Source organism: Cherax quadricarinatus, chromosome 62, assembly GCF_038502225.1.
Source record: "Cherax quadricarinatus isolate ZL_2023a chromosome 62, ASM3850222v1, whole genome shotgun sequence".
Taxonomy (NCBI): domain Eukaryota; kingdom Metazoa; phylum Arthropoda; class Malacostraca; order Decapoda; family Parastacidae; genus Cherax; species Cherax quadricarinatus.
In genome coordinates this window covers 12,826,365-12,843,277 of record NC_091353.1, presented here as the reverse complement: position 1 = coordinate 12,843,277, position 16,913 = coordinate 12,826,365, and the positions used below count along the sequence as shown (strand labels likewise).

The window sequence follows — 16,913 nt, the reverse complement described above, 5'->3', positions numbered from 1 at the left end:
CCTCCAGGAATGTAACATTCTCACCCATCCTTCAGGGTGGAGTTACTTTATTTCCCACCTCCAGAACTGTAACATCCTCACCCATCCTTCAGAGTGCAGGTACTGTACTTCCCACCTTCAGGAGTGCAACATCCTCACCCATCCTTTAGAGTGTAGGTGCTGTACTTCCCACCTCCAGGACAGTAACATCCTCACCCATCCTTCAGAGTGCAGGTACCGTACTTTCCACCTCCAGTACTCAAGTCCTTTTACCTGTATGACAAAGAATATGTCAGAAATGATCAAGGTCGCAGGACAGACATGTTTTCTACTAAATATGTCCTAGTGTTTGCTTGTCTTTTTACACAAAAGTATTTATACATGTATGTTTAGGAAAGGAGGATGGCACTAGGAAGCAGCGAAATAATTGCTAAGGAGAGCAAAGAATAGAGAGAGACAATGTATTTTTCTGTTTATGGAGAGTTTTTTTATAGAGTAGTGAGTGAGCGTGTGAGAGAGGGAGTGAGAGAGGGTGTGTGAGAGGAACTGAAAGGGAGAGAGACAGAGGAAAGAGAGAGAGAGGGAATGAAAGAGAAAGTGAGAGAAGGGGTGAGAGAAGCGTAGAGTTGTGGCTGGTGTGTGTGTGGGGTACCTAGAGCCTGTCTGACCTGTGGAGTACTAGCAGGTGGTGGGGGGCGCCTCTCCTGTGTTTAGTGGTGGTAGGGGCTGGTATTGGGGTGTACCATGTCTCGTGTGGGTGTTGCTGGGTAGGGGATGAGGTAGGGGAGGAGAAGGAAGATGAGGATGAAGATGAGGAGGAGGAGAAGGAGGAAGACAACGAGGAGCAGGTTATTTGCACCTGGACATTGTTGTGGGTATGTCAGCCTCTCCAAGACTTATCACTGAGTGGTTAGCCACTCTGATTACACTCCGTGTCAGCCAACTCTGATTACAGCCAGTGTTAGCCACTCTGCTCCTGGCTGTCTCCATCTCTTGTCACGTGTGTGTGTGTCTCTCTCTGTCTGCATCTCTCCGTCAACAGTCTCTCTCTGTCTCTCCTCCTCACCAGTCCAGCCTCAGTCATCGCAGAAGTTGCTTTTTTACCTGAGTTGGCGTTAAAACCGCGAGTTACCTATCGTGGCGGAGCGCGTGAAGTCTGCCAGTGAGTCTGCTGGTGGTGTTTACACGATGCAGGTCACCCGTCTGCTGCCTGCTGCTGCCTGGCTGCTCCTGTTGCTGCCTGCGCCGTCTCAAGCAGCAGACCTCTTGCTCCTGACGCCCTTCGGTTCGCGATCAGTGCGTAGCTTGTTCGCGGTGTTGGCAGAGGGCTTGATTTCGCGAGGACACACCGTCACCCTCATGTCTAGTGGGGATCCCATACCCCATCACCCCAACCTCACTCACATCATCTCCCCACACTCGGCCCTGGACCAGATGGACCTTTTTGAGGTCCGTGCAGGGCAGGCGGTCTTTAAATTGTGGATGAAAGCCTTTCCTGCCGTGGCCCGGGAACTGTATGCCAACCCCAAAGTCATGGAACTATGGCATCGCAGGGACAAGTTCGACGCCATTATTATCAACAGTGCCGCGAATGAAATGGCGTTCCCTTTCCTGTTGGACAACCCGGCGCCGTTCATTACCTTGGCCCCCGTTGGAACGGAACCACTGCAGTTGTCGTATTTGGGTAACGTCGTCTCCCCCGCCGCTTTGCCGTCCATAATTGTCCCTTACGACGACAACCTCACCCTGTGGGAACGCCTGGTCAACACCCTGGCTACCGCGGTGCTCAGGTACTCCTTCCGTCGGACGGTCGGCCGACCGCTAGCCACGGCTCTAAGGGATACCTTCCCCGACCTACCCGACCCGTTCGAGCAGTACCCGAAACAGTGCCTCTCGCTCATCAACAGACACCACCTTCTGGACGGCTCAGTACCCCTGCTACCCAACCAGGTGGAGATCGGCTGCATGAACTGCCATCCACCCCGTTCCTTACCCAAGGTAAATAGCAATACCGTTAATAGAAAAACCACAATTACTACTATTCCTTCCTCCCATTCTACCACTCCCTTCCGATTTTAACAGTACTATCAAATTTTACAATACACAACCTGCACATGGGAGAAAGAAATCTGATGATGACATTTTGGTCAGATTTGGAGCATTAACCAGTCACACACTAACACGAAGGTAAGGGAGCAAGTGTATATATAAGAAAGGTGTTTGTGTGATTATTTGTGGGTTATATGTGTATCTAATTCTAATACTTTTAGTCAGCCCAAGCGGAGATTATTGTTATAATTATTATTATAATCATAACTAAGTACACCATGATGAACACCATAATGTACACCATGATGTACACCATGGTATACACCATGATGTACACCATGGTATACACCATGATGTACACCATGGTATACACCATGATGTACACCATGGTATACACCATGATGAACACCATAATGTACACCATGACGTACACCATGATGAACACCATGATGTACACCATGATGTACACCATGATGAACACCATGATGTACACCATGACGTACGCCATGGTACTAGTGTATACCACTTACATCAGTAACTTATTCAGTAGGCTGACCAATACTGTTCAAGGTTAAGGGACTGAACACCATATATCAAGACTGAAGGACTGAACACCATATATCAAACTGAAGGACTGAACACCATGTATCAAGACTGAGGGACTGAACACCATATATCAAGACTGAGGGACTGAACACCATATATCAAGACTGAAGGACTGAACACCATATATCAAGACTGAGGGACTGAACACCATATATCAAGACTGAGGGACTGAACACCATATATCAAGACTGAGGGACTGAACACCATATATCAAGACTGAGGGACTGAACACCATATATCAAGACTGAGGGACTGAACACCATATATCAAGACTGAGGGACTGAACACCATATATCAAGACTGAGGGACTGAACACCATATATCAAGACTGAGGGACTGAACACCGTATATCAAGACTGAGGGACTGAACACCATATATCAAGACTGAGGGACTGAACACCATATATCAAGACTGAAGGACTGAACACCATATATCAAGACTGAAGGACTGAACACCATATATCAAGACTGAGGGACTGAACACCATATATCAAGACTGAGGGACTGAACACCATATATCAAGACTGAGGGACTGAACACCATATATCAAGACTGAGGGACTGAACACCATATATCAAGACTGAGGGACTGAACACCATATATCAAGACTGAGGGACTGAACACCATATATCAAGACTGAGGGACTGAACACCATATATCAAGACTGAGGGACTGAACACCATATATCAAGACTGAGGGACTGAACACCATATATCAAGACTGAGGGACTGAACACCATATATCAAGACTGAGGGACTGAACACCATATATCAAGACTGAGGGACTGAACACCATATATCAAGACTGAGGGACTGAACACCATATATCAAGACTGAGGGACTGAACACCATATATCAAGACTGAGGGACTGAACACCATATATCAAGACTGAGGGACTGAACACCATATATCAAGACTGAGGGACTGAACACCATATATCAAGACTGAAGGACTGAACACCATATATCAAGACAGAAGGACTGAACACCATATATCAAGACTGAGGGACTGAACACCATATATCAAGACTGAGGGACTGAACACCATATATCAAGACTGAGGGACTGAACACCATATATCAAGACTGAATGACTGAACACCATATATCAAGACTGAAGGACTGAACACCATATATCAAGACTGAGGGACTGAACACCATATATCAAGACTGAGGGACTGAACACCATATATCAAGACTGAAGGACTGAACACCATATATCAAGACTGAAGGACTGAACACCATATATCAAGACTGAGGGACTGAACACCATATATCAAGACTGAGGGACTGAACACCATATATCAAGACTGAGGGACTGAACACCATATATCAAGACTGAATGACTGAACACCATATATCAAGACTGAAGGACTGAACACCATATATCAAGACTGAGGGACTGAACACCATATATCAAGACTGAGGGACTGAACACCATATATCAAGACTGAAGGACTGAACACCATATATCAAGACTGAAGGACTGAACACCATATATCAAGACTGAGGGACTGAACACCATATATCAAGACTGAGGGACTGAACACCATATATCAAGACTGAGGGACTGAACACCATATATCAAGACTGAGGGACTGAACACCATATATCAAGACTGAGGGACTGAACACCATATATCAAGACAGAGGGACTGAACACCATATATCAAGACTGAGGGACTGAACACCATATATTAAGACTGAGGGACTGAACACCATATATCAAGATTGAGGGACTGAACACCATATATCAAGACTGAGGGACTGAACACCATATATCAAGACTAAAAGACTGAATACCATATATCAAGACTGAGGGACTGAACACCATATATCAAGACTGAGGGACTGAATACCATATATCAAGACTGAGGGACTGAACACCATATATCAAGACTGAGGGACTGAACACCATATATGAAGACTGAGGGACTGAACACCATATATCAAGACTGAGGGACTGAACACCATTTATCAAGATTGAGGGACTGAACACCATATATCAAGACTGAAGGACTGAACACCATATATCAAGACTGAAGGACTGAACACCATATATCAAGACTGAAGGACTGAACACCATATATCAAGACTGAGGGACTGAACACCATATATCAAGACTGAAGGACTGAACACCATATATCAAGACTGAGGGACTGAACACCATATATCAAGACTGAAGGACTGAACACCATATATCAAGACTGAGGGACTGAACACCGTATATCAAGACTGAAGGACTGAACACCGTATATCAAGACTGAGGGACTGAACACCATATATCAAGACTGAGGGACTGAACACCATATATCAAGACTGAGGGACTGAACACAATATATCAAGACTGAAGGACTGAACACCATATATCAAGACTGAAGGACTGAACACCATATATCAACACTGAAGGACTGAACACCATATATCAAGACTGAAGGCCTGAACACCATATATCAAGACTGAGGGACTGAACACCATATATCAAGACTGAAGGACTGAACACCACATATCAACCCTGAGGGACTGAACACCATATATCAAGACTGAAGGACTGAACATCATATATCAAGACTGAGGACTGAACACCGTATATCAAGACTGAAAGACTGAACACCGTATTCAAGACTGAGGGAATGAACACCATATATCAAGACTGAGGGACTGAACACCATATATCAAGACTGAGGGACTGAACACCATATATCAAGACTGAAGGACTGAACACCATATATCAAAACAGAAGGACTGAGCAACATATATCAAGACTGAGGGACTGAACACCATATATCAAGACTGAGGGACTGAAAACCATATATCAAGACTGAGGGACTGAACACCATATATCAAGACTGAGGGACTGAACACCATATATCAACACTGAGGGACTGAACACCATATATCAAGACTGAGGGACTGAAAACCATATATCAAGACTGAAGGACTGAACACCTTATATCAGCACTGAGGGACTGAACACTATATATCAAGACGGAGGGACTGAACATCATATACCAATGCTAAGGGACTGAACACCATATATCAAGACTGAGGGATTGAACAAAATATATCAATACTAGGGGACTGAACACCATATATCAAGAATAGGGGACTGAACACCATATATCAATACTAGGGGACTGAACAACATATATCAATACTAAGGGACTGAACGCCATATATCAAGACTAGGGGACTGAACACCATACATCAAGGCGAGGGGATTGAACACCATACAAGACTAGGGGACTGAACACCATATACCAATGCAAGGGGACTGAACACCATATATCAATACTAGGGGACTGAACACCATATATCAAGACTGAGGGACTGAACACCATATATCAAGACTAGGGGACTGACCACCATATATCAAGACTAGGGGACTGAACGCCATATATCAATACTAAGGGACTGAACGCCATATATCAAGACTAGGGGACTGAACACCATACATCAAGACTAGGGGACAGAACACCATATATCAAGAATAGGGGACTGAACACCATATATGATGACTAGGGGACTGAACACCATATATTAATACTAGGGGACTGAACACCATATATCAATGCTATGGGACTGAACACCATATATCAATACTAGGGGGCTGAACACCATATATCAATACTAGGGGACTGAACACCATGTATCAGTACTAAGGGACTGAACACCATATATCAATACTAGGAGAATGAACACCACATATCAATACTAGGGGACTGAACACCATATATCAACACTGAGGGAGTGAACACCATATATCAAGACTGAGGGACTGAACACCATATATCAATACTAGGGGGCTGAACACCATATATCAATACTAGGGGACTGAACACCATGTATCAGTACTAAGGGACTGAACACCATATATCAATACTAGGAGAATGAACACCACATATCAATACTAGGGGACTGAACACAATATATCAACACTGAGGGACTGAACACCATATATCAAAATTGAGGGACTGAACACCATATATCAAGACTGAGGGACTGAACACCATATATCAAGACTGAAGGACTGAACACAATATATCAAGACTAGGGGACTGAACACCATATATCAAGGCTGAGGGACTGAACACCATATATCAAGACTGAGGGACTGAACACCATATATCAAGACTAGGGGACTGAACACCATATATCAAGACTGAGGGACTGAACACCATATATAAAGACAAGGAGACTGAACAACATATATCAAGACTGAGGGACTGAACACCATATATCAAGACTGAAGGACTGAACACAATATATCAAGACTAGGGGACTGAACACCATATATCAAGACTGAGGGACTGAACACCATATATCAAGACTGAGAGACTGAACACCATATATCAAGACTGAGGGACTGAACACCATATATCAAGACTGAAGGACTGAACACAATATATCAAGACTAGGAGACTGAACACCATATATCAAGACTAGGGGACTGAACACCATATATCAAGACTAGGGGACTGAACACCAAAAATTAAGACTGAGGGACTGAACACCATATATCAAGACTGAAGGACTGAACACCATATATCAAGACTGAAGGACTGAACACAATATATCAAGACTAGGAGACTGAACACCATATATCAAGACTGAGGGACTGAACACCATATATCAAGACTGAAGGACTGAACACAATATATCAAGACTAGGGGACTGAACACCATATATCAAGACTGAGGGACTGAACACCATATATCAAGACTGAGGGACTGAACACCATATATCAAGACTGAGGGACTGAACACCATATATCAAGACTGAAGGACTGAACACAATATATCATGACTAGGAGACTGAACACCATATATCAAGACTACGGGACTGAACACCATATATCAAGACTAAGGGACTGAACACCACATATCAAAACTAGGGAACTGAACACCATACGTATATCAAGACTGAGGGACTGAACACCATATATCTAGACTAGGGGACTGAACAACATATATCAAGACCGAGGGACTGAACACCATATATCAACACTGAGGGACAGAACACCATATATCAAGACTGAAGGACTGAACACCATATATCAAAACTAGGGGCCTGAACACCATATATCAAGACTGTGGGACTGAACACCATATATCAACACTGAGGGACTGAACACCATATATCAACACTGAAGGACTGAACACCATATATCAAAACTAGGGGACTGAACACCATATATCAAGACTAGGGGACTGAACACCATATATCAAGACTGAGGGACTGAACACCATATATCAAGACTGAGGGACAGAACACCATATATCAAGACTAGGGGACTGAACAACATATATCAAGACTAGGGAACTGAACACCATATATCAAGTCTGACGGACTGAACACCATATATCAAGACTAGGGGACTGAACAACATATATCAAGACTAGGGAAATGAACACCATATGTCAAGACCGAGGGGCTGAACACCATATATCAATACTAGGGAAGTGAACACCATATACCAAGACTGAGGGACTGAAGACTAAGGGACTGAGCACCATATATCAAGACTAGGGGACTGAACACCACATATCAAGACTTGGGGACTGAACACAATATATCAAGACTGAGAGATTGAACACCATATATCAAGACTAGGGGACTGAACACTATATATCAAGAGTAGGGGACTGAACAACACATATCAAGACTGAGGGACTGAAAACCATATATCAATACTAGGGGACTGAACACCATATATCAAGACTAGGGGACTGAGCACCATACATCAAGACTAGGGGACTGAACACCTTATATCAAGACTGAGGGATTGAACAAAATATATCAATACTAGGGGACTGAACACCATATATCAAGACTGAGGGACTGAACACCACATATCAAGACTGAGGGACTGAACACCATATATCAATACTAGGAGACTGAACACCATATATAAATACTAGGGGACTGAACATCATATATCAAGACTAGGGGACGGAACACCATACATCAAGACTAGGGGACTGAACACCATATATCAAGACTGAGGGATTGAACAAAATATATCAATACTATTGGACTGAACACCATATATCAAGACTAGGGGACTGAACACCATATATCAATACTAGGGGACTGAACACCATATATCAAGACCGAGGGATTGAACACCATTTATCAATACTAGGGGACTGAATACCATATATAAATACTAGGGGACTGAACATCATATATCAAGACTTGGGGACTGAACACCATACATCAAGACTAGGGGACTGAACACCATATATCAAGACTAGGGGACTGAACACCATATATCAATGCTAGGCGACTGAACAACATATATCAATACTAGGGGACTGAACACCATATATCAATACTAGGGGACTGAACACCATATATCAATACTAAGGGACTGAACACCATATATCAACACTAATGGACTGAACACCATACATCAAGACTAGGGGACTGAACGTCATATATCAAGAATGGGGGACTGAACACCATATATCAAGACTAGGGGACTGAACGCCATGCATCAAGGCTAGGGGACTGAACACCATATATCAAGACTAGAGGAATGAACACCATATATCAATACTATGGGGCTGAACGCCATATATCAATACTAGGGGACTGAACACCATATATCAATACTAGGGGACTGAACACCATATATCAATACTAGGGGACTGAACACCATATATCAATACTAGGGAACTGAACACCATATATCAATACTAGGAGACTGAACACCATATATCAATACTAGGGAACTGAACACCATATATCAATACTAGGGAACTGAGCACCATATATCAATACTATGGGACTGAACACCATATATCAATACTAGGGGACTGAACACCATATATCAATACTAGGAGACTGAACACCATATATCAATACTAGGGAACTGAACTCCATATATCAATACTATGGGACTGAACACCATATATCAATACTAGGGGACTGAACACCATATATCAATGCTAGGAGACTGAACACCATATATCAATACTATGGGACTGAACACCATATATCAATACTAGGGGACTGAACACCATATATCAATACTAGGAGACTGAACACCATATATCAATACTAGGGAACTGAACTCCATATATCAATACTATGGGACTGAACACTATATATCAATACTAGGGGACTGAACACCATATATCAATGCTAGGAGACTGAACACCATATATCAATACTATGGGACTGAACACCATATATCAATACTAGGGGACTGAAAACCATATATCAATACTAGGAGACTGAACACCATATATCAATACTTGAGAACTGAACACCATATATCAATACTAGGGGACTGAACACCATATATCAATACTAGGGGACTGAACACCATATATCAATACTAGGAGACTGAACACCATATATCAATAGTATGGGACTGAACACCATATATCAATAATAGGGGACTGAACACCATATATCAATACTAGGGGACTGAACACCATATATCAATACTAGGAGACTGAACACCATATATCAGTACTATGGGACTGAACACCATATATCAATACTAGAGGACTGAACACCATATATCAATACTAGGGGACTGAACACCATATATCAATACTAGGAGACAACACCATATATCAATACTGTGGGACTGAACACCATATATCACAACTAGGAGACTGAACACCATATATCAATACTAGGGAACTGAACACCATATATCAATACTAGGAGACTGAACACCATATATCAATACTAGGGAACTGAACACCATATATCAATACTAGGGAACTGAACACCATATATCAATACTAGGGAACTGAACACCATATATCAATACTAGGAGACTGAACACCATATATCAATACTAGGGAACTGAACACCATATATCAATACTAGGGAACTGAACACCATATATCAATACTAGGAGACTGAACACCATATATCAATACTAGAGAACTGAACACTATATATCAAGACTGAGGGACTGAACACCATATATCAATACTAGGGAACTGAACACCATATATCAATACTAGGAGACTGAACACCATATATCAATACTAGGACTCTGAACACCATATATCAATACTATGAGACTGAACACCATATATCAATACTAGGAGACTGAACACCATATATCAATACTAGGAGACTGAACACCATATATCAATACTAGGGAACTGAACACCATATATCAATACTAGGGAACTGAACACCATATATCAAAACTAGGAGACTGAACACCATATATCAATACTTGGGAACTGAACACCATATATCAATATTAGGAGACTGAACACCATATATCAATTCTATGGAACTGAACACCATATATCAATACTAGGGAACTGAACACCATATATCAATACTAGGAGAATGAACACCATATATCAATATTAGGGAACTGAACACTATATATCAAGACTGAGGGACTGAACACCATATATCAATACTAGGGAAATGAACACCATATATCAATACTAGGAGACTGAACACCATATATCAATACTAGGGAACTGAACACTATATATCAAGACTGAGGGACTGAACACCATATATCAATACTAGGGAACTGAACACCTTATATCAACACTAGGAGACTGAACACCATATATCAATACTAGGGAACTGAACACCATATATCAATACTATGAGACTGAACACCATATATCAATACTAGGAGACTGAACACCATATATCAATACTAGGAGACTGAACAACATATATCAATACTAGGGAACTGAACACCATATATCAATACTAGGAGACTGAACACCATATATCAATACTAGGAGACTGAACACCATATATCAATACTAGGAGACTGAACACCACATATCAATACTAGGGAACTGAACACCATATATCAATACTAGGAGACTGAACACCATATATCAATACTAGGAGACTGACCACCATATATCAATACTAGGAGACTGAACACCATATATCAATACTAGGAGACTGAACACCATATATCAATACTAGGGAACTGAACACCATATATCAATACTAGGGAACTGAACACCATATATCAATACTAGGAGACTGAACACCATATATCAATACTAGGAGACTGAACACCATGTATCAATACTAGGAGACTGAACACCATATATCAATACTAGGAGACTGAACACCATATATCAATACTAGGAGACTGAACACCATATATCAATATTATGAGACTGAACACCATATATCAATACTAGGAGACTGAACACCATGTATCAATACTAGGAGACTGAACACCATATATCAATACTAGGAGACTGAACACCATATATCAATACTAGGGTACTGAACATCATATATCAATACTAGGAGACTGAACACCATATATCAATACTAGGAGACTGAACACCATATATCAGTACTAGGAGACTGAACACCATATATCAATACTAGGAGACTGAACACCATGTATCAATACTAGGAGACTGAACACCATATATCAATACTAGGAGACTGAACACCATATATCAATACTAGGGGACTGAACACCATATATCAATACTAGGAGACTGAACACCATATATCAATACTAGGAGACTGAACACCATATATCAATACTAGGGAACTGAACACCATATATCAATACTAGGGAACTGAACACCATATATCAATACTAGGAGACTGAACACCATATATCAATACTAGGGAACTGAACACCATATATCAATACTAGGAGACTGAACACCATATATCAATACTAGGAGACTGAACACCATATATCAATACTAGGAGACTGAACACCATATATCAATACTAGGAGACTGAACACCATATATCAATACTAGGAGACTGAACACCATATATCAATACTAGGAGACTGAACACCATATATCAATACTAGGAGACTGAACACCATATATCAATACTAGGAGACTGAACACCATATATCAATACTAGGAGACTGAACACCATATATCAATACTAGGAGACTGAACACCATATATCAATACTAGGAGACTGAACACCATATATCAATACTAGGGGACTGAACACCATATATCAATACTAGGAGACTGAACACCATATATCAATACTATGGGACTGAACACCATGTATCAATACTATGGGACTGAACACCATGTATCAATACTATGGGACTGAACACCATGTATCAATACTAGGAGACTGAACACCATGTATCAATACTAGGAGACTGAACACCATGTATCAATACTATGGGACTGAACACCATATATCAATACTATGGGACTGAACACCATGTATCAATACTATGGGACTGAACACCATGTATCAATACTATGGGACTGAACACCATGTATCAATACTAGGAGACTGAACACCATGTATCAATACTAGGAGACTGAACACCATATATCAATACTAGGAGACTGAACACCATATATCAATACTAGGAGACTGAACACCATATATCAATACTAGGAGACTGAACACCATATATCAATACTAGGAGACTGAACACCATATATCAATACTAGGAGACTGAACACCATATATCAATACTAGGAGACTGAACACCATATATCAATACTAGGGGACTGAACACCATATATCAATACTAGGAGACTGAACACCATATATCAATACTATGGGACTGAACACCATGTATCAATACTATGGGACTGAACACCATGTATCAATACTATGGGACTGAACACCATGTATCAATACTAGGAGACTGAACACCATGTATCAATACTAGGAGACTGAACACCATGTATCAATACTATGGGACTGAACACCATGTATCAATACTATGGGACTGAACACCATGTATCAATACTATGGGACTGAACACCATGTATCAATACTATGGGACTGAACACCATGTATCAATACTAGGAGACTGAACACCATGTATCAATACTAGGAGACTGAACACCATGTATCAATACTATGGGACTGAACACCATGTATCAATACTAGGAGACTGAACACCATGTATCAATACTAGGAGACTGAACACCATGTATCAATACTATGGGACTGAACACCATGTATCAATACTAGGAGACTGAACACCATGTATCAATACTAGGAGACTGAACACCATGTATCAATACTATGGGACTGAACACCATGTATCAATACTAGGAGACTGAACACCATGTATCAATACTATAGGACTGAACACCATGTATCAATACTATGGGACTGAACACCATGTATCAATACTAGGAGACTGAACACCATGTATCAATACTAGGAGACTGAACACCATGTATCAATACTATGGGACTGAACACCATGTATCAATACTAGGAGACTGAACACCATGTATCAATACTATAGGACTGAACACCATGTATCAATACTAGGAGACTGAACACCATGTATCAATACTATGGGACTGAAAACCATGTATCAATACTAGGAGACTGAACACCATGTATCAATACTATGGGACTGAACACCATGTATCAATACTAGGAGACTGAACACCATATATCAATACTAGGAGACTGAACACCATATATCAATACTAGGAGACTGAACACCATATATCAATACTAGGAGACTGAACACCATATATCAATACTAGGAGACTGAACACCATATATCAATACTAGTAGACTGAACACCATATATCAATACTAGAGAACTGAACACCATATATCAATACTAGGAGACTGAACACCATGTATCAATACTATGGGACTGAACACCATGTATCAATACTAGGAGACTGAACACCATGTATCAATACTAGGAGACTGAACACCATGTATCAATACTATGGGACTGAACACCATGTATCAATACTAGGAGACTGAACACCATATATCAATACTAGGAGACTGAACACCATATATCAATACTAGGAGACTGTACACCATATATCAATACTAGGAGACTGAACACCATATATCAATACTAGGAGACTGAACACCATATATCAATACTAGTAGACTGAACACCATATATCAATACTAGAGAACTGAACACCATATATCAATACTAGGAGACTGAACACCATGTATCAATACTATGGGACTGAACACCATGTATCAATACTAGGAGACTGAACACCATGTATCAATACTAGGAGACTGAACACCATGTATCAATACTATGGGACTGAACACCATGTATCAATACTAGGAGACTGAACACCATATATCAATACTAGGAGACTGAACACCATATATCAATACTAGGAGACTGAACACCATATATCAATACTAGGAGACTGAACACCATATATCAATACTAGGAGACTGAACACCATATATCAATACTAGTAGACTGAACACCATATATCAATACTAGAGAACTGAACACCATATATCAATACTAGGAGACTGAACACCATGTATCAATACTATGGGACTGAACACCATGTATCAATACTAGGAGACTGAACACCATGTATCAATACTAGGAGACTGAACACCATGTATCAATACTATGGGACTGAACACCATGTATCAATACTAGGAGACTGAACACCATATATCAATACTAGGAGACTGAACACCATATATCAATACTAGGAGACTGTACACCATATATCAATACTAGGAGACTGAACACCATATATCAATACTAGGAGACTGAACACCATATATCAATACTAGTAGACTGAACACCATATATCAATACTAGAGAACTGAACACCATATATCAATACTAGGAGACTGAACACCATGTATCAATACTATGGGACTGAACACCATGTATCAATACTAGGAGACTGAACACCATGTATCAATACTAGGAGACTGAACACCATGTATCAATACTATGGGACTGAACACCATGTATTAATACTAGGAGACTGAACACCATATATCAATACTAGGAGACTGAACACCATATATCAATACTAGTAGACTGAACACCATATATCAATACTAGAGAACTGAACACCATATATCAATACTAGTAGACTGAACACCATATATCAATACTAGAGAACTGAACACCATATATCAATACTAGTAGACTGAACACCATATATCAATACTAGAGAACTGAACACCATATATCAATACAAGAGAACTGAACACCATATATCAATACTAGAGAACTGAACACTTTATCTCTCTCTCTCTCTCTTTCTTTCGCATTTACATTGACACGTAAGACGGGGGGAGGGATTAAATTGACAACAGTGAGGGGGGAAAGAGGAAGGGGGTGGAGGGAGGGAGGGGAAGTAGAGCAAGTGTTTGCTTTAACGGTAAACGGCAAGAAAAACGGATCTGCATCGGTTTCGATATGGGTTGCAACGGGTTGGGAAAAATAATATTACCGGTGAGACAACAGAAACAACGGCAAACCGCTGTCTAACAGACACAGCAACGGTGACAAGAATACAACTATCAAAAACAACAACAACAAAATAACGACAATAACGAAACAAGTGCATCTAGTACAGTCACTGTACTTATTGTATCTTACAAGTAAAGTCACTGTACTTATCGTATCTTACAAGTAAAGTCACTGTACTTATCGTATCTTACAAGTAAAGTCACTGTACTTATCGTATCTTACAAGTAAAGTCACTGTACTTATCGTATCTTACAAGTAAAGTCACTGTACTTATCGTATCTTACAAGTAAAGTCACTGTACTTATCGTATCTTACAAGTAAAGTCACTGTACTTATCGTATCTTACAAGTAAAGTCACTGTACTTATCGTATCTTACAAGTAAAGTCACTGTACTTATCGTATCTTACAAGTAAAGTCACTTTACTTATCGTATCTTACAAGTCACTGTATTTATCGTGTCTTACAAGTAAAGTCACTGTACTTATCGTATCTTACAAGTAAAGTCACTGTACTTATCGTATCTTACAAGTCACTGTACTTATCGTATCTTACAAGTAAAGTCATTGTACTTATCGTATCTTACAAGTAAAGTCACTGTACTTATCGTATCTTACAAGTCACTGTACTTATCGTATCTTACAAGTAAAGTCACTGTACTTATCGTATCTTACAAGTCACTGTACTTATCGTGTCTTACAAGTAAAGTCACTGTACTTATCGTATCTTACAAGTAAAGTCACTGTACTTATCGTATCTTACAAGAAAAGTCACTGTACTTATCGTATCTTACAAGTAAACGTACTGTACTTATCGTATCTAACAAGTAAAGTCACTGTACTTATCTTAAAAGTAAAGTCATTGTACTTAACTTACAAGTAAAGTCACTGTATTTATCTTAAAGTAACTTCACTGCACTTATCTTACAAGTAAAGTCACTGTTCTTATTTTACAAGTAAAGTCACTGTACTTATCTTACAAGTAAAGTCACTGTACTTATCTTACAAGTAAAGTCACTGCACTTATCTTACAAGTAAAGTCACTGTACTTATCGTGTCTTACA

The 16,913-nt window shown here is 40.2% G+C and overlaps 1 protein-coding gene across 3 annotated transcripts in view; it reads left to right on the top strand.

Annotated features, from left to right (window-relative positions):
• Nucleotides 1–855: 855 nt before the first annotated feature.
• LOC128687249 (UDP-glucosyltransferase 2) overlaps nucleotides 856–16,913 on the top strand; it is a 255,548-nt gene continuing 239,490 nt past the window's right edge. For all 3 annotated transcript variants that reach the window (XR_011393742.1, XR_011393741.1, XM_070098445.1), the window contains exon 1: nucleotides 856–1,977. Coding sequence is in view for 1 of the 3 variants with exons in the window: in XM_070098445.1 (XP_069954546.1) it covers nucleotides 1,168–1,977 (810 nt within the window). In the remaining 2 variants the exon portion in view is untranslated. The remainder of the gene's footprint in view (nucleotides 1,978–16,913) is intronic.